The sequence below is a fragment of the Phyllobates terribilis genome, unplaced genomic scaffold (genome assembly GCF_046119375.1).
Source record: "Phyllobates terribilis strain yellow unplaced genomic scaffold, ASM4611937v1 Scaffold_7__3_contigs__length_470593459, whole genome shotgun sequence".
Taxonomy (NCBI): Eukaryota; Metazoa; Chordata; class Amphibia; order Anura; family Dendrobatidae; genus Phyllobates; species Phyllobates terribilis.
In genome coordinates this window covers 424629130-424649676 of record NW_027362767.1, presented here as the reverse complement: position 1 = coordinate 424649676, position 20547 = coordinate 424629130, and the positions used below count along the sequence as shown (strand labels likewise).

The 20547-nt window shown below is 45.4% G+C and overlaps 1 protein-coding gene across 1 annotated transcript in view; it reads right to left on the bottom strand.

Moving 5' to 3' along the window:
* SLC44A4 (solute carrier family 44 member 4) overlaps positions 1–17109 on the bottom strand; it is a 68214-nt gene extending 51105 nt beyond the window's left edge. The window contains exon 1 of the mRNA XM_073641846.1: positions 16988–17109. Within this exon, the coding sequence (XP_073497947.1) occupies positions 16988–17003 (16 nt within the window). The 5' untranslated portion in view covers positions 17004–17109. The remainder of the gene's footprint in view (positions 1–16987) is intronic.
* Positions 17110–20547: the final 3438 nt, after the last annotated feature.

The following is a 20547-nucleotide window of genomic DNA, read 5'->3' as shown; positions in this document are numbered from 1 at the left end:
TTTTGCAGACTCCAACAGGTTTTCTTCCAGAATGGTCCTGTATTTGGCTTCGTCCATCTTCCCATCAATTTTAACCATCTTCCCTCCTCCTGCTGAAGAAAAACAGGCCCAAACCATGATGCTGCCACCACCATGTTTGACAGTGGGGATGGTGTTTTGGGGGTGATGAGCTGTGTTGCTTTTACGCCAAACATATCGTTTTGCATTGTGGACAAAAAGTTCGATTTTGGTTTCATCTGACCAGAGCACCTTATTCCACATGTTTGGTGTGTCTCCCAGGTGACTTGTGGCAAACTTCAAACAAGACTTTTTATGGATATCTTTGAGAAATGGCTTTCTTCTTGCCACGCTTCCATAAAGGCCAGATTTGTGCAGTGTACGACTGATTGTTGTCCTATGGACTGACTCTCCTGCCTCAGCTGTAGATCTCTGCAGTTCATCCAGAGTGATCATGGACCTTTTGGCTGCATCTCTGATCAGTCTTCTCCTTGTTCGAGATGAAAGTTTAGAGGGACGGCCGGGTCTTGGTAGATTTGCAGTGGTCTGATACTCCTTCCATTTCAATATGATCGCTTGCCCAGTGCTCCTTGAGATGTTTAAAATTTGGGAAATCTTTTTGTATCCAAATCCGGCTTTAAACTTTGCCACAACAGTATCTCGGACCTGCCTGGTGTGTTCCTTGGTCTTCATGATGCTCTCTGCACTTTAAACAGAACCCTGAGACTATCACAGAGCAGGTGCATTTATACGGAGACCTGATTACACACAGGTGGATTCTATTTATCATTACCAGTCATTTAGGACGACATTGGATCATTCAGAGATCCGCACTGAACTTCTGCACTGAAAGTAAAGGGGCCGAATAATATTGCACGCCCCACTTTTCAGTTTTTAATTTTTTAAAGAAGTTTAAAATATCCAATAAATTTCGTTCCACTTCACGATTGTGTCCCACTTGTTGTTGATTCTTCCCCAAAAAAATAGAATTTTATATCTTTATGTTTGAAGCCAGAAATGTGGCAAAAGATAGAAAAGTTCATAAATACATACATACAGAAATATATTATGCATAGATATAAATGCGTGAGTGAGATATATATTCAGTGATTTGCTTGTGTTGCTTACTGTACATGTCATTTATTATTAAGTTAAAGAATTTTTGAAAAAAAAAATGGCGTGGGGCCCCCTATATTTTAATAACGAGCAGAGGGGAAGCAGACAGCTGTGGGCTGATGTTTGTAGCCTGGGAACAGGGTAATACCCACGGAGGTTCCTAGGCTATTAATATCAGCTCTCGGCTGTATATTTAGCATTTACTGGTTATTAAAATAGGGGACCCCCCCAAAAAAACAAATTGATGTGGGGTCCCTCTATTTTAACACCCAGCAAAGGCTAGGCAGACAGCTGGGAGCTGATATTAATAGCCTGTCCCTCCCAGACTACAAACATCAGCTCTCAGCCCCCCCCCCCAGAAAAAGGTGCATCAATAAGATGTACCAATTCTGGCGCTTAGCCTCTGCTCTTCCCACTCGCCTTGGTTCGGTGGCAAGCGGGGTAACAGGGTTAGAGGAAAGTTCTCACTGCGCATGCGCTGCTGTCATTGAGATGACCTTTCTACCGGCACCGTGAGCGTGAGAACTTTCACACGCTCGTGATGACGTCAGTGAGGTTAACGGAGTTCATTGGATATGAACCCCGCTCAACTTTATCACATCACTGCGAGTCACTTAAAAGCGCAAGCATGCGCAGCTCAGTGTCCCTGCTGGATGGCAGGCTGTATAGTCATATCAAGCAACAATGCAGCCTGCCATCTAGATGTAGCAGAGCTAGACCCATCGGGGGACAAACGGATTATTTTCTTCACGTCAGAGAGGCGAGGATGGGATTGCTTTATTATTTTATTTTTATTGCAGGTAACATGAGCGTCACTGGAATAGGCGTAATGGTAAGTATAAGGCTTTTGGTTAAATTTAGATTTATTAAAAGAAGTCTGTGTGTTTATTCAAAATAAATTATTTTATTCTGCGTGCTGGTGTTTTATTTCACCATTTGACTATGGGGTTAGTAATGGGGGCATCTTATAAACACCTCTCCATTACTAACCCCTGGGCTTGAAGTCAGCTGTCAATACAAAGCTGAAATCAACCCCAGCCCTATAATCCCACTGGCCACCGCACCAGGGCAAGTGGGAAGAGCGGAGGCTAAGCGCCAGAATTGGCGCATCTTATGGAGAGCTGATGTTTGTAGTCTGGGAGGGGGCCAATATTCATGGCCCCTTCCTAGGCTATTAATATCAGCCCCAGTTGTCTGCCTAGTGTTTGCTGGTTGTTAAAATAGGGGGACCCCATGTAAAAAATTTTTGGGTTGCCTCATTTTAATAGCCAGTAAAGGCTAGGTATACAACGGAGAGCTGATTTTAATAGCCTGGGAAGCTCCATAGGTATTACCCCCTTCCCAGGCTATAAACATCTGATCCCAGCTGTCCACTTTCCCTCTGCTGGTTAATAAAATTACGGGGGATCCCATGCCATTTTTTTCAGAAATTTAAATGTATTAATTTAATGCTAAAATACATGTACAGTAAACCACACAGTCACTGCACTAATTATATATGTCACTGACATCTTTCCATCTATCTATTCTATGTATATATCTATTCTCTCTATTCTATAATGTTGGGTCCCGCTGTGATTGTACTGTACGCAGCTGATGAATTGTCAGGTTTTCAAGGAGAAGGGTGCTTAAAAATTGGACGGCACTTGCATGGTCTGAGTGCCGTGCGAGCTGCAATTTTTTTCTCAGTCCTATTTCAGCTGAGAAAAAAAAATAAAAAAAATCGCAAATGAGCTGTAACCCATTGAATAACATTGGTCAGAGTGTAATCTGATCTTTTATCGGATTGCACTTGTCCGTTTTTCTCACAGATTAGTATGAGCCCTTATACCTTTTCTCTGATTGTTCCTCACCTGTTTTGGCTCCCACTCCTGAGAAAAAATACTGACCGAATACTGACCAAATACTGATAGTGGGACCGTGACCTAATACTGATAGTGGGGCCGTGACCTAATACTGATAGTGGGGCCGTGACCTAATACTGATAGTGGGGCCGTGACCTAATACTGATAGTGGGGCCGTGGCCTAAGGAGTAATTTAGTAAAACTCTGCAGAATAACTGGAGTTGGCTGGGTAAACTGAACAAGGCTCTGCAGTTCCAGCAGATAGCCTGCAGAGTATTGCTCTATCAGTATTGGAGGGGTGCATGATCCCTGCGCGGGATCAGACAATGTTTCCCTTATAACAATGTTTGACTGGACATAATCAATCAATGAAGTTCAAGCCCCAAGATCGACCATGAGACAATACACCGACACCTGATGGTATAACAGATAACCTCACTGTGAGAAAATCAATGTACAGCCTATTGATTTCAATGAAAAACGTGCAATACTACATTTCTCCTGCGGGGGCACTGTAGGGAAATTAAACCCTTACTACTAGGTTCCTCCACTGTATACAGCAGATCACTGGAGGTCTCAGCTGGACTTAGTTTGTTTTTGGGGCGTCCTTTCAATATAGAAGAGGGCTTCATAGTGTAAGGAATTTGGGGATTAGTGTAATACAAGTTATCAGTAAGCAATGATGAATGTAGGAGGACGGTCTACGAGTGAGAGTCTCAGCCTAGCGGCACAGTGGATATTCAGGGGTACAAGTGATGGTAGACTTAGTACAGGTTATGGAAATGACTGGGAGCGGGTCGTGTGTCCCTTTAAACAGATGATGGAGTAAAATGTAGAGATCTTCTGCAGGGTCTTCCATGCAAGTAATAGGACCCTAAAGAAAAACCCTACAATCCCAGTGTTCACCACTAAAAATGGAGAAGAACATACTCAGTGAGATTCCCACAAGTAACCATAAGGTGTGTAATGGGGTTCCTCAGGGGCAGGTAAAGATTTGTTCAAGGGGCAAGAAGTCCAGGAAGGAGTAAATGGAACTTACCAAATGTGCCAGTGAGTCCGTGTGTGTAGGTGGCATTGTGTGCCAGGACAAAAGGGAGGGGAATGTGGTAAAACACAGACTGTACCCAGTAGAAAGGTCCACTCTCAGGTAGCCATTTACATTGGCCTTGGTGGAGGCGGTGGAGGAGCTGTGGGCACTGATGGCTTTTGCTTTGGGCAGAGGGTATAAGAGAGGCAGGTGGGCTCCTCATACCTCAGCTTCCTGAGCTAATATGACTGACATTGGGGTTAAATGTAGTCACATCTGAAATTTAAGGTTTTGAGGAGAGGTGGACCTATCACTTGCCATAAATATGTGTAAATGCCGCTGTTCTCCTGAATCCGGCGATGTTTTTCTTTTGATCCTGCTCTTCTCCGTTCCTGAGATATGGCCCCCTCTTCTCTTTATGTAAATCTGGGCTTGTTATCCAAGTGGGTGTGGTCTTCAAGTCTTCACTAACAACACTATATTTAGCTATAGGAAAGGAACAGCTATATCTCAGGAACGGAGAGGCGCAGGAATAAAAAAAACACATCCCCGGATTCAGGAGAACAGCGGCATTTACACCAGGTAAAAAATACATATTTATGGCAAATGACAGATCATTTTTAAAAGGGATTTTAGGCTTTGGAAAACTACTGTTCCCCGACTACAGTTTGTTTAAAAAAAAAAAAAAAAAAGTTTTTCTCTACTGACCCTCCTCTGATCCAGCGCCGAGTCTTCAGTGCTTCATCCAATGTCTGTTATCATCTGCAGCTCTCATGTCACATTGACAGCGCTGCAGGCAATCATTGAGCTCAGCGGTTTGTGTGGTCAACTTGAGCTCATACTGACTGCAGCGCTATTGATGACATCAGCGCTGCAGACAATGACAGACATCGGAAGAGACTCAGCACTAAACATGGGAAGGGTGAAAGAAGCACATCCGTAGAAGAGCGATAAAAGTCGGTTTACCCCGTATGGAGGATTTGTACGGCAGATTGCAGCATAGATCAAAGACCTGTAGAAAGCCGGCATCCGGGAATAATAATTCTTGATACTTTTATTTAGCTACTTAAAAAACTCGAGCCATTACACAAACAAAAAATAGGACAAAATTCCATGAAGTCTACGCGTTTCAGGCCCGTTTGGCCCTATAAGTGAGCCTGAAACGCGTAAACTGTGGAATCTCATCTTTTTTGTGTCTGGATTCAGGTTTGTTCTTTTTAAAGCTGCAGTCGGGGCAGAGGAGTTTTTTGCAAAACTGGAAAATCCCTCTAAATAAAAGCTGTGATATTACAAGATAATGTACGCTGGGTATACCACACTGACCCAGTAATTAGTTCAGAGCTGGAACTATTGACAATGTCACCACCAGCATCATCATTATTCCTGGAAGCTAACCAATAATTAAGAATAACAAGCCGCACCATGGCAATGCCGCTCCCTGGGGCCTCGGTGATGGCCTGCGAGTGACGGCTGCGGCTCGGATCACAGTAGACAGCGCTCTGCTATCTGCTCCTCTCTGTACACAATGTTGATAGCTTCCTGCGGAGCCGGTTTGTGACCACAATGGAGTCGGTGTCCGATTCAACTTTAATATGGGAGACTGTCACTGTCTGATTTTCCTAGAAAACACAAAACGAGTAGCCGGGCTCCTGATTTGCAAAACAGATTATCTCCCACGACTGAGCACAATACGGTTCTTGTCTGCCTTCCTTCCACTTGACCTGCAGCGTCGTGATTAATCCACGGCCATCAACTTCTTGTACTATGCAGTATATACCAGAAAACTGCTTAACTGGCGACACTTAATGTGTAATAGGGAGTATGGGGAAGATTTAGCAAAACTAACGCAAGGGAAAAATGAGCAATTATTGTGTGAGATCTCCAGTCCATTCTAATGGGGCATTTCTTCGCGATCGGTGGGGATGCCATTGGTCCGACCCCATACAAACAATAAAGTATCACCCATCATATGGATAGGTAATAACTTGCTAAGCAAAGCCGCAATACCAGAACAAACCAATGAACAACTGGGGCGCTGTTTCTAGAAGAACATATCTAATAGTATGCATTGTTGCTTGGGGGGGGGCATTTTTTTTAATGTGGTGCCAAAGGAACAAAACCTCATTATCCTCATGAGCTGCCTGACCCCCTATACTATGATTCTCATAACATGTATGTTCGCCACTTTCCCTGGCGTCTAATACCTTAGATCGGTTAATGTTGATTTCCTGGGAGCGCTGTATCTGTAAATCTCATGCATCTAAGCCGCTTTTTAGAATATGCTAGAAATCTTCTAAAAAAAAGAATAAAAAAGAAATCGCACCCCCACCATCATGATATTAGGACGGGTTCTTGCTCCAAGTTTTCCTACAATTGCTTCTATCTACAGGAACAAGCCATTCCTAAAATCCCCAAATTCTTTGTAAGCAGATGCATTTTTAGTAAATTCCAGCCACAGACCCTTCCCAGGCCCCCTTCCCGTCTCTTCTACATCCAGCTTGGACTGGACGGACATCAGAGAGCTGCAGCCAATCACCGGCCTCAGCAGAGTCCAACACATCACTATTACTGCCCGTGATTGGCTAGAGTGGTCACATGTCTGTGCAGACTGACCGGGAAGTTCAGAGTCATTTCCTGCTTCCAATGAACATGTGACCACTGTAGCCAATCACTGGGCACAGTGGTGACCAACACATCACCACTGCAGCCAGTGATTGGCTGCAATAAACACGTCTGTCTAAATTGGACAGGAAGATAAGTGAGAAGCTTTGGATTGCGAGTAGCTAACATTTCCCCCGTATCCCCCATGACCCCCACCCTCTCTTTCCTTTTCAATTTTATTTAGCAGGACATCCCCTTTAATAAGAAACTTGTTGCTAATTGTCATCAAGTATATGGAGAAATGATAGGAAATGAGAGCTGGTGAGTGCAATGACGTGATGAGCCCCAGGAATGTCACTATTGAAGTGACATAGATTCATAATTGCCAACTGTCCCGGGATGTCCAGGAACTTCACGGAAAATGGGGACACCTTGAGGGCCATCAAAAAAGTCAGAAAATCTTGTGCCTCACTGAAAACATTCCAAACCATCAGGAATCCAGAGATTCTGGAAAGTTTGGTGCGACGGTGGAGAATAGCCAAGGGGGCGTGGTCATGGCTACAGCTGAAAATTTGGCACCCGTTATCTTCCTGTCTCCAGGATAACACAGGAAGCCCCAAGTGTTGAAGGATGGGACGCAGAATGTAAGAAGGGGATGCTATTCTTTAGAAGTCTACTAGGACAGTAAAGGATGTATGGATGTGTAGCACCCCGAGGGCTCGGCTGCTACAGGGGTATTGCACCTCAAACCAGAGGCGTGATATTCCACTCCCGGGTAAGGATGGAGTGTGGACCAGGACTCGTTTAGCTGCATGCACCACACACACCCCATTTCCGAGGGACAGGTCAACGGTGCTCCCATTTATACAGTAATGCAGGCACGACAGACCATGTTCCTGGCTGGAGTGGGGCGGGGGGTGGAATACCCAGTGGTGTAGGAGCAGATAGGGGTGGGTTTCTGGGCATAGGTAGGAGCCCATTGGTTGCTAGTCACCTGGGCTCGGGTGCTAGAGGGAGGTATATAAGGTGGGCACCATCTTAGGACAGTCAGTCAGTTGAGCCAGTTAAGAGTGAGAGGAGAAGACAGGAAGCAGAGCCTCTGCATGGGCTCTGCTCCGCAGGCAGGCCTTGTCAGAAGGCTGGAGCCTGAGAGAGAGAAGAAAGAACAGAAAGGAAAGTAAGAAAGGAACTGGAACAGAGGAGAAAGGAAGCAAGGAACACAGAGAAAGGCCCAGAGACGCGAGTAAAGAAGGAACCCCATATGCCCAGGAGATACAGGGTGAAGGGTTGGCAGAACAGGGTACCGGAACCCAAATTGGTGGAGGCAACAGATTCCTCAGCCAAAGACCGGAGGTTGTTACCACATCTTGGTGCGACCCCTCACTACATCCACCAGGAAAGCATACCACATAGGGTCAGGGAAACCGGAGATAGGTTCCGCCAAGAGAAGGCCCGAGGGAGCTGGACAAAGGTGGGTCACTGGTGGGGACGGCCAGAGAAAGGAAAGGAAGGGAGCCCTGTGCCACGCTCTGGAATTGCCTGGGAGTTGGTCGAGTCTCTTGCCTTGTGAACGCAGCACGGCTCAGGCGGTCCCTCATGTGCACAAGTGACCAGAATAACAACTGTGAGTAAAGCATTGGAAACTGCAATTACAAGTCTCTGTGTTTCATCGCCGCACCAGCACCATCAGTACTGGGAAGTTCACACCATCACTACCATCATCTATTCTAGCTGCCCTGAGGCAATACTTCTCCCGTGGGGAGTTATTCCATACTCGGCTGCGCAAACTACATCAGCCTCAGCGGTCTGCAGCGCAGCGACGGTCCCCACTGACCGCAATCCACGGGTGGCGTAGTCGGACATTTGTTACAACATTAGACTGCCACTGAATTGACCACCCTGGGCACGGACCGGGTCAGCGCCACGGAGACTACAACCCCCAGCGATCCGGCTCCGGGTATCCCCTGCACAGCACAGGCCCAGGGGGCGCGTCAGATGAACATCAGTAAACTTTTGGAACATAGTTATTAATATTTTGGATAAATGTTCCCTAAAACAATGAAAAGCTAAAAAACCAAAAATGTTTGCAAAAAAACCCATAAAAACAGTGACAAAATTCTCTTTATTTTATAGGTGTTTCATGATCCTAAAAACTATTGCACATTGCTCTGTACAACTGAGTCCTGAGATGCGGGGAGCCGCATAGTCATCATCCTGATTAATGATAGAACATTGGCTCTTTCGTCCAAGTTAAGAGGTTTTTATGTGAGACTGTTAATGGGTTTAGGGAGATTTATAACAGTAAAAACAAGGTTTTTCTAAACATTTTTCAGTCGCCTGTAGACACCTGACAAGAATAGAAATTTCTGCCTGGTCTTAAAGGAAATCCAGAGACGGGAAATGTGAGGATCGGGTCATTACGGGTGTTTTGCGGAGTTAGATATTAAGCCAGAGCTGTTACTTTACTGCAAAATGGCCTCGTAAAAATGGTTGATGCATTAACCATGAGCTGACAGAGAGAAAAGACTTCCTTATGGGGGGGTAAAGATTGAACTATAAGATAGATTAAATTCAGAATTTGGGCCCCTATTTAAGGTGGGGGAGGGGGGAGGTCAGTGAGAGGAGGTCCGCAAACACCCAAACTAAGTAATAGCACCAAAAATTGGATATGTGCAATTCTTGGAAGGTCGAAGATTGGGCCGGACCTCTGGTTTGACTGGTGCCCTGACTAAGGGACTCTCCATCTGCGTGGAATAGAAAGGTGACACGTGGACCACCCCAGCTGCGTGACCTTCTAAAATCACTATGGATGGGTGGTGGGTCCAGGATCCAAAATTGCAATGAGACCCCGACCTCTGTGAAACTGAATGATGGGATGAAGCATAAAGATGGCACCAGATAGCAAAAACTTACTGGCAGAGAAAGAGTGAACGTGTCGCATTTGTTTCTTTTATGGATGAAATTTGAATAGGCTTCTTGGATTTCCATACCCACAGTACCAGGAAGAAGCAGAGAAAGCACAGCAAAAATGTACGTTAGGAAGGGGGTCAGCTCACAGGAATTTAACCCCGGCACTGCCTACTCAATGGCTGGTTAAACACTTATCAGCTTGTTGGTACAACACTTCTGTTACCACAGCGGTCTGCAGCTCGCGTCTAACTACTGCGGAACTACAACATCTAGCATGCTAGGAGATAGTTCTGCAACAGGTTGCAGACCACCATAATGCAGGTCCAACAACCCAAATACCTTCAGTATTGGGTGACACTTCAGCGCCTGTGGTCTCACAACCTTTAAGGGACCATATATGAATGTGCAGCCCAGATCCTGGGTGCTCCCGTATCTGAAGGTCAGGGACGTCACCTCCCCGGTAGGTACAAAGCGTCTGGGGTGTGTCTGTCGGCCGCGTAGCTTAAATTTTGGTGAATGACATCAGCATGGTGGTTCAGTGGTTAGCACTGCATGGTGGCTCAGTGGATAGCACTGCAGCCTTGCAGCGCTGGGGTCCTGGATTCAAATCCCACCAAGGACAACATCTGCAAGGAGTTTATATGTTCCCTCACACTCAGCGTTGACCACACGGCGCCCTCAAACACAGCGTTGACCACACGGCGCCCTCACACACAGCGTTGACCACACGGCGCCCTCACACACAGCGTTGACCACACGGCGCCCTCACACACAGCGTTGACCACACGGCGCCCTCACACACAGCGCTGACCACACGGCGCCCTCACACACAGCGCTGACCACACGGCGCCCTCACACACAGCGCTGACCACACGGCGCCCTCACACACAGCGCTGACCACACGGCGCCCTCACACACAGCGCTGACCACACGGCGCCCTCACACACAGCGCTGACCACACGGCGCCCTCACACACAGCGTTGACCACACGGCGCCCTCACACACAGCGTTGACCACACGGCGCCCTCACACACAGCGTTGACCACACGGCGCCCTCACACACAGCGTTGACCACACGACGCCCTCACACACAGCGTTGACCACACGGCGCCCTCACACACAGCGTTGACCACACGGCACCCTCACACACAGCGTTGACCACACGGCACCCTCACACACAGCACTATCCATGTGATGAGGTGCCAAGATCCTAATGGAGCTCATCTCAAATAGGTGTATATGGCCAAATATGACATCTGACCCTGCAGGCAGTGACTCCGTCTGCACCATTACAGTCAGTGGCTTCGTCAGCGCATACGTCCAAATCCAGTTTTCCAACGCTTCAGACGTAAGCCCCAATGAATCCAGTGACCACAGGCTAAAGCGCTGAGGGAACATAGCCTTACTATGCCTAAAACTTTTGCACAGTGCTCGATCTATCGATATATTATATATTAGCCACAAAATAACACCATAAATTGTACTAGCCACCGGTTTCCCTAGTACAACAGGGCTGGTCACTGAGCGCCACCAATACAGGGTTTGCTACCGGGTGCCCACATACACAGTGCTAACCAAAATATGCCACTTATAAACAGTGCCAGTCACAGAATGCCACAGAATGCCATTTCTAGCCCCATATTCGTTACCCACAGATTACCACTATAAACAGTGCCAGTCAGAGTGCCAACATGTACCCTTCTGGCCGCAGAGTGCCAACTACAGGGTGCCACCTAAAACACTGCTGGTCACAGAGTGCACCCATATACAATGCTATCCACGCAATGCCATCCTGAAAAACAGTACCACATAGTGCTACCCACATTGTGCCCCCATACACAGTGACAGGCGGTCCCAGAATTGGGTGAGCATTAGTTGTATGCCGCAACCACAAAAAAAGGAAGCTCCATTAAATTCATTGAAGTGTCCAGGAGGAAATCATGTCAGAAGATCGCTGGGGGTCACAGACCCTCGAGTCCCTTCGATATGAATGGTCTATGATGATTCAATGAGAGAAATATAGGGGGTCCGAGCTCCCAGACCCCACTGATGACGTCTTCTCAGGTCACTACCACATCACAGGAGAGTTTTACTTTCCCATTCAAATTGGTCACAACTGTAAAAAAATAAATAATTTCTTCCCATGAGCAGCTGGCTTTGTATACCGGGTATACGCTATATACATGCCAGGGCACAAATGCCAATCATCAGATTACAGCGGCACCACCATCTGCAAACACAACCATGGGAAAATGGACGACTGAGCTAGAGACGTTCACACGGATGGCAATAGCGCAGCGGAACAATCCGGCCACCTGATGCGGAAGTCGGATTCTTATTCGGCCACTTTTTTTTTTTTTTTTACAGGTTTAACAACAAAAATCAGAAATCGCAATAATAGAATACAATAGATCCTACAAAGATATGGAGTATTAACCCCCGAAAGCAAACAAAAAATGAGCACCGTCCATTGTGGGAATCTAAAAATATTACATGTTTGTTCCAAACAAGATAAAAAATACCTATAGCAATGGATGAATAATATATACACTTATAGGAGAAGCCAATGAGGACTGTGGTGAGGACATACAGGAAAAATCACCAAGGACAATAATATATATAAGTATGGGGGCAGCTCTGGCTAGATCCATACATACAGAGGTCAGTGCGTTTGTAGATATTGTTTGTTCATTGTTATATGCATTTTTTATCTTGTTTGGAACTTGTTGTAAAAATGAATATTTTTACATTTATATTTCCACAATGGGCGGTGCTCATTTTTTGTTTGACTTTTGGGGGTTAATACTCCAAATCGTTGTAGGATCTATCTAGTTAGGAGTTGCCTATTGAGAGATTACAGTCTCCTTATATCTTTATACACCCATAGGTTCGGTGTTATGAAATTTCAAATAATAAGATACAATGTAGCGAGGTGCCCTGATGTGAACACACTTCAAAGCTACAACAATTATAAAACTGGCACAAAAATGGGCATCAAAGTTGGCACCTAAGGGAGTCATTGAAAGGGTTAAATGACTTTGGGCCACTGATCTCACAATGCAGACACACAGATAGAGATGCCCCACATCTAATTCAGGTCAATCCAGCCTGGCCCAAGTGGGTTCTGTGCATCAGAACTGGCATCAAAGTGGCAAATTGGCAACTTTCACAGATTTGAATAAGTAACTGGTGTTTTTAAGGGGTTAAATTACTTTGGGCCACTGAACTACCATCACCAATACACAGATAGTGATGCCCCGCATCTAATTCAGGTCACTCCATCCTTTGACCAGTTTGGGCCAGGCTGCAGTGACCTGAATTTGATGCGGAACCTCGCTGCATTGTATCTTATTTTTGTGATTTTAGATTTTTGCTGTTAAACCTGTTAAAAAAAGAAAGAAATTGCAGAATAAGAACCTGCTGAATAAGAGACTGAACAAATAAGAAACCAACTTCAGCATCGTACCTGGCACAGGGCGGGTAACACGGGACATGGCATCACAGCAAGCAAGAGGGTAAGAAGCCATTGCTGGTACGTGGGAGCAGGGGATGTATACAGTATTATACCTGCGCCTATATCTCAGTGCCATCTCCTCTCCCTCCTCCTATATATCAGTGCCATCTCCTCTCCTCCTATATATCAGTGCCATCTCCTCTCCTCCTCCTCCTATATATCAGTGCCATCTCCTCTCCTCCTATATATCAGGGCCATCTCCTCTCCTCCTATATATCAGTACCATCTCCTCTCTCTCCTCCTCCTATATATCAGTACCATCTCCTCTCTCTCCTCCTCCTATATATCAGTACCATCTCCTCTCCCTCCTTCTCCTATATATCAGTGCCATCTCCTCTCCCTCCTCCTTCTATATATCAGTGCCATCTCCTCTCCCTCCTCCTCCTATATATCCGTACCATCTCCTTTCCCTCCTCCTCCTATACATGAGTGCCATCTCCTCTCCTCCTCCTATATATCAGTACCATCTCCTTTACCTCCTCCTCCTATATATCAGTGCCATCTCCTCTCCCTCCTCCTCCTATATATCAGTGCCATCTCCTCTCCCTCCTCCTCCTATATATCAGTGCCATCTCCTCTCACTCCTCCTCCTATATATCAGTGCCATCTCCTCTCACTCCTCCTCCTATATATCAGTGCCATCTCCTCTCCCTCCTCCTCCTATATATCCGTACCATCTCCTTTCCCTCCTCCTCCTATACATCAGTGCCATCTCCTCTCCTCCTCCTATATATCAGTGCCATCTCCTCTCCCTCCTCCTATACATCAGTGCCATCTCCTCTCCTCCTCCTATATATCAGTGCCATCTCCTCTCCTCCTCCTATATATCAGTGCCATCTCCTCTCCTCCTCCTTCTCCTATACATCAGTGCCATCTCCTCTCCTCCTCCTCCTATACATCAGTGCCATATCCTCTCCTCCTCCTCCTATACATCAGTGCCATATCCTCTCCTCTTCCTCCTATACATCAGTGCCATCTCCTCTCCTCCTCCTCCTATACATCAGTGCCATCTCCTCTCCTCCTCCTCCTATACATCAGTGCCATCTCCTCTCCTCCTCCTCCTATACATCAGTGCCATCTCCTCTCCTCCTCCTCCTATACATCAGTGCCGTCTCCTCTCCTCCTCCTCCTATATATCAGTGCCGTCTCCTCTCCTCCTCCTATACAGTACAGACCAAAAGTTTGGACACACCTTCTCATTTAAAGATTTTTCCGGATTTTCATGACTATGAAAATTGTACATTCACACTGAAGGCATCAAAACTATGAATTAACACATGTGGAATTATATACTTACCAAAAAAGTGTGAACGAACTGAAAATATGTCTTATATTCTAGGTTCTTCAAAGTAGCCACCTTTTGCTTTGATGACTGCTTTGCACACTCTTGGCATTCTCTTGATGAGCTTCAAGAGGTAGTCACCGGAAATGGTCTTCCAACAATCTTGAAGGAGTTCCCAGAGATGCTTAGCACTTGTTGGCCCTTTTGCCTTCACTCTGCGGTCCAGCTCACCCCAAACCATCTCGATTGGGTTCAGGTCTGGTGACTGTGGAGGCCAGATCATCTGGCGTAGCACCCCATCACTCTCCTTCTTGGTCAAATAGCCATTACACAGCCTGGAGGTGTGTTTGGGGTCATTGTCCTGTTGAAAAATAAATGATGGTCGAACTAAACGCAAACCGGATGGAATAGCATGCCGCTGCAAGATGCTGTGGTAGCCATGCTGGTTCAGTATGCCTTCAATTTTGTATAAATCCCCAACTGTGTCATCAGCAAAGTACCCCCACACCATCACACCTCCTCCTCCATGCTTCACGGTGGGAACCAGGCATGTAGAGTCCATCCGTTCACCTTTTCTGCGTCGCACAAAGACACGGTGGTTAGAACCAGAGATCTCAAATTTGGACTCATCAGACCAAAGCACAGATTTCCACTGGTCTAATGTCCATTCCTTGTGTTCTTTTCAATCCAAATAAGTCTCTTCTGCTTGTTGCCTGTCCTTAGCAGTGGTTTCCTAGCAGCTATTTTACCATGAAGGCCTGCTGCACAAAGTCTCCTCTTAACAGTTGTTGTAGAGATGTGTCTGCTGCTAGAACTCTGTGTGGCATTGACCTGGTCTCTAATCTGAGCTGCTGTTAACCTGCGATTTCTGAGGCTGGTGACTCAGATAAACTTATCCTCAGAAGCAGAGGTGACTCTTGGTCTTCCTTTCCTGGGGCGGTCCTCATGTGATCCAGTTTCTTTGTAGCGATTGATGGTTTTTGCAACTGCACTTGGGGACACTTTCAAAGTTTGCCCAATTTTTCGGACTGACTGACCTTCATTTCTTAAAGTAATGATGGCCACTCGTTTTTCTTTACTTAGCTGCTTTTTTCTTGTCATAATAAAAATTCTAACAGTCTATTCAGTAGGACTATCAGCTGTGTATCCACCAGACTTCTGCACAACACAACTGATGGTCCCAACCCCATTTATAAGGCAAGAAATCCCTCTTATTAAACCTGACAGGGCACACCTGTGAAGTGAAAACCATTTCCGGTGACTACCTCTTGAAGCTCATCAAGAGAATGCCAAGTGCGTGCAAAGCAGTCATCAAAGCAAAAGGTGCCTACTTTGAAGAACCTAGAATATAAGACATCTTTTCAGTTGTTTCACACTTTTTTGTTAAGTATATAATTCCACATGTGTTAATTCATAGTTTTGATGCCTTCAGTGTGAATGTACAATTTTCAAAGTCATGAAAATACAGAAAAATCTTTAAATGAGAAGGTGTGTCCAAACTTTTGGTCTGTACTGTATATCAGTGCCATCTCCTCTCCTCCTCCTATATATCAGTGCCATCTCCTCTCCTCCTCCTATATATCAGTGCCATCTCCTCCTCTCCTCCTCCTATATATCAGTGCCATCTCCTCCTCTCCTCCTCCTATATATCAGTGCCATCTCCTCTCCTCCTCCTCCTATATATCAGTGCCATCTCCTCTCCTATACATCAGTGCCATCTCCTCTCCTATACATCAGTGCCATCTCCTCTCCTCCTATATATCAGTGCCATCTCCGCTCCTCCTATACATCAGTGCAATCTCCTCCTCCTCCTATATATCAGTGCCATCTCCTCTCCTCCTCCTATATATCAGTGCCATCTCCTCTCCTATATATCAGTGCCATCTCCTCTCCTATATATCAGTGCCATCTCTTCTCCTCTTCCTATATATCAGTGCCATCTCCTCTCCTATACATCAGTGCCATCTCCTCTCCTCCTATATATCAGTGCCATCTCCGCTCCTCCTATACATCAGTGCAATCTCCTCCTCCTCCTATATATCAGTGCCATCTCCTCTCCTCCTCCTATATATCAGTGCCATCTCCTCTCCTATATATCAGTGCCATCTCCTCTCCTATATATCAGTGCCATCTCCTCTCCTATATATCAGTGCCATCTCTTCTCCTCTTCCTATATATCAGTGCCATCTCCTCTCCTCCTCCTATATATCAGTGCCATCTCCTCTCCTCCTCCTCCTATATATCAGTGCCATCTCCTCTCCTCCTCCTATATATCAGTGCCATCTCCTCTCCTCCTATATATCAGTGCCATCTCCTCTCCTCCTATATATCAGTGCCATCTCCTCTCCTCCTCCTCCTATATATCAGTGCCATCTCCTCTCCTCTCCTATATATCAGTGCCATCTCCTCTCCTCCTATATATCAGTGCCATCTCCTCTCCTCCTCCTCCTATATATCAGTGCCATCTCCTCTCCTCCTCCTATATATCAGTGCTATCTCCTCTCCTCTCCTATATATCAGTGCTGTCTCCTAGCTGCGCTTTCCTCCGTCCGGTCCTGTTCACATTACGGCAGGTGTCGCTGTACGCGCAGTTGCCGTACGGAGGTTACATTATACACATATTGGGGAGGACTGGCGGTCAGTGCAGGTCACACAGGTGAGAGCAGCGCCCCCGGCAGTGTGCTCTCTGCCCTTACCGTACTCCTCCGCCATCTTCCCCGTTCCCCGCGGTCTCCGCTCTCCGCCGCTCTGCAGTTGTCCCCTTTCCTGAATCCGTGTGGTCACCTGGCAACGCCCCCTGCTCACACCTACGCTCCGCCCCGCCCACCACCGCTGCTGACCACGCCCAGAGCCCGGCAGCACAGGTATATATATATACAGAGAGAGAAGGAGGAAGGCAGCACAGGTATATATATATATATATACACACACAGAGAGAGAAGGAGAACAGCAGCACAGGTATATATATATACAGAGAGAGAAGGAGAACGGCAGCACAGGTATATATATATATATACAGAGAGAGAAGGAGAACAGCAGCACAGGTATATATATATACAGAGAGAAGAAGGAAGACAGCACAGGTATATATATATACAGAGAGAAGGAGGAAGGCAGCAAAGGTATATATATATATATATATATACAGAGAGAGAAGGAGGAAGGCAGCACAGGTATATATATATATATATATATATATATATATATATATATACAGAGAGAGAAGGAGGGAGGCAGCACAGGTATATATATATATACAGAGAGAGAAGGAGGAAGGCAGCACAGGTGTATATATATATACAGAGAGAGAAGGAGAACGGCAGCACAGGTATATATATATATATATATATATATATACAGAGAGAGAGAAGGAGAACGGCAGCACAGATATATATATATATATATATACAGAGAGAGAGAAGGAGGAAGGCAGCACAGATATATATATACAGAGAGAGAAGGAGAACGGCAGCACAGATATATATATATACAGAGAGAGAAGGAGAACAGCAGCACAGGTATATATATATATACAGAGAGAGAAGGAGGAAAGCAGCACAGGTATATATATATATATATATATACAGAGAGAGAAGGAGAACGGTAGCACAGGTATATATATATATATATACAGAGAGAGAAGGAGGAAAGCAGCACAGGTATATATATATATATATACAGAGAGAGAAGGAGAAAAGCAGCACAGGTATATATATATATATACAGAGAGAGAAGGAGAACGGCAGCACAGGTATATATATATATATACAGAGAGAGAAGGAGAACGGCAGCACAGGTATATATATATATACAGAGAGAGAAGGAGGAAAGCAGCACAGGTATATATATATATACAGAGAGAGAAGGAGAACGGCAGCACAGGTATATATATATATATATATATATACAGAGAGAGAAGGAGGAAGGCAGCACAGGTATATATATAGAGAGAGAGAGAGAGAGAGAGAGAGAGAGAGAGAGAGAGAGAGAGAGAGAGAAGGAGAACGGGAGCTCAGGTATATATATATACAGAGAGAGAAGGAGGAAGGCAACACAGGTATATATATATATATATATATACAGAGAGAGAAGGAGAACGGCAGCACAGGTATATATATATAGATACAGAGAGAGAAGGAGGAAGGCAGCACAGGTATATATATATATACAGAGAGAGAAGGAGAACGGCAGCACAGGTATATATATATATATATATATATATATATATATATATACAGAGAGAGAAGGAGGAAGGCAGCACAGGTGTATATATATATATACAGAGAGAGAAGGAGAACAGCAGCACAGGTATATATATATATATACAGAGAGAGAAGGAGGAAGGCAGCACAGGTATATATATATATATATACACACACAGAGAGAGAAGGAGAACAGCAGCACAGGTATATATATATACAGAGAGAGAAGGAGAACGGCAGCACAGGTATATATATATATATACAGAGAGAGAAGGAGAACAGCAGCACAGGTATATATATATATATATATATATATATATATACAGAGAGAAGGAGGAAGACAGCACAGGTATATATATATACAGAGAGAAGGAGGAAGGCAGCAAAGGTATATATATATATATATATATACAGAGAGAGAAGGAGGAAGGCAGCACAGGTATATATATATATATATATATATATATATATACAGAGAGAGAAGGAGGGAGGCAGCACAGGTATATATATATATACAGAGAGAGAAGGAGGAAGGCAGCACAGGTGTATATATATATACAGAGAGAGAAGGAGAACGGCAGCACAGGTATATATATATATATATATACAGAGAGAGAGAAGGAGAACGGCAGCACAGGTATATATATATATATATATATATATATATATACAGAGAGAGAAGGAGAACGGCAGCACAGATATATATATATATATATATATACAGAGAGAGAGAAGGAGGAAGGCAGCACAGATATATATATACAGAGAGAGAAGGAGAACGGCAGCACAGATATATATATATATACAGAGAGAGAAGGAGAACAGCAGCACAGGTATATATATATATACAGAGAGAGAAGGAGGAAAGCAGCACAGGTATATATATATATATATATATATATATATACAGAGAGAGAAGGAGAACGGTAGCACAGGTATATATATATATATATACAGAGAGAGAAGGAGGAAAGCAGCACAGGTATATATATATATATATACAGAGAGAGAAGGAGGAAAGCAGCACAGGTATATATATATATACAGAGAGAGAAGGAGAACGGCAGCACAGGTATATATATATATATACAGAGAGAGAAGGAGAACGGCAGCACAGGTATATATAGAGAGAGAGAGAGAGAGAGAGAGAGAGAGAGAGAGAGAGAGAGAGAGAGAGAGAGAGAGAGAGAGGGAGAGAGAAGGAGAACGGGAGCTCAGGTATATATATATACAGAGAGAGAAGGAGGAAGGCAACATAGGTATATATATATATATATATATACAGAGAGAGAAGGAGAACGGCAGCACAGGTATATATATATATATACAGAGAGAGAAGGAGGAAGGCAGCACAGGTATATATATATATACAGAGAGAGAAGGAGAATGGCAGCACAGGTATATATATATATATATATATATATTGTAGTGCCGGCGTCCCTGCCCTCTGCTAGGCAGGGACGCTGCTCCTCTCACCGCTCTGCTCCGTGCCCGGCTTCCTCCCCCCGCTCTGCTGTCAGCGCGCGCTCCGTCCCGGCGTCCTCCTCCTGCTCTGCTCTCAGCGCGCGCTCCTTCCCGGCCCCTGTGCTTAGGGCGCGCGCGCGCGCGCTCCCCTCCTCTTAAAGGGGCCGCGCGCGCCGCCCTAAAGAGTCCCCGGCCAATGGCCGGAGGACTTCATCATATATAAGGCACCTCCTCCAAAATGGAGGTGCCCGAGCAATGTTGTTTGCACCTGTGTCTCACCTGTGCTTCAGCCCTCAGGTCCCGTTGCCAGTTACCTGCCAGTTTCCTGCCAGTTTCCTGCTAGTTACCTGCCAGTACCTGCCAGTTACCTGCCTGATTCCTGCCTGAATACTTGTTACCTGTCTGCCAGTCTGAGGTCCGACGGTCTGCCTTACTACTCCTGTCAGTCTGTCTAAAGGACCAGCCTGCCCGCTCACCTGGGAGCGCATATCAGCTACCTGCCTGCTTGCCTGAGGTCCGACGGTCTGCCTTACTACTCCGGTCAGTCTGTCTATGGACCAGCTTGCCCGCTCACCTGGGAGCGCTTCTCC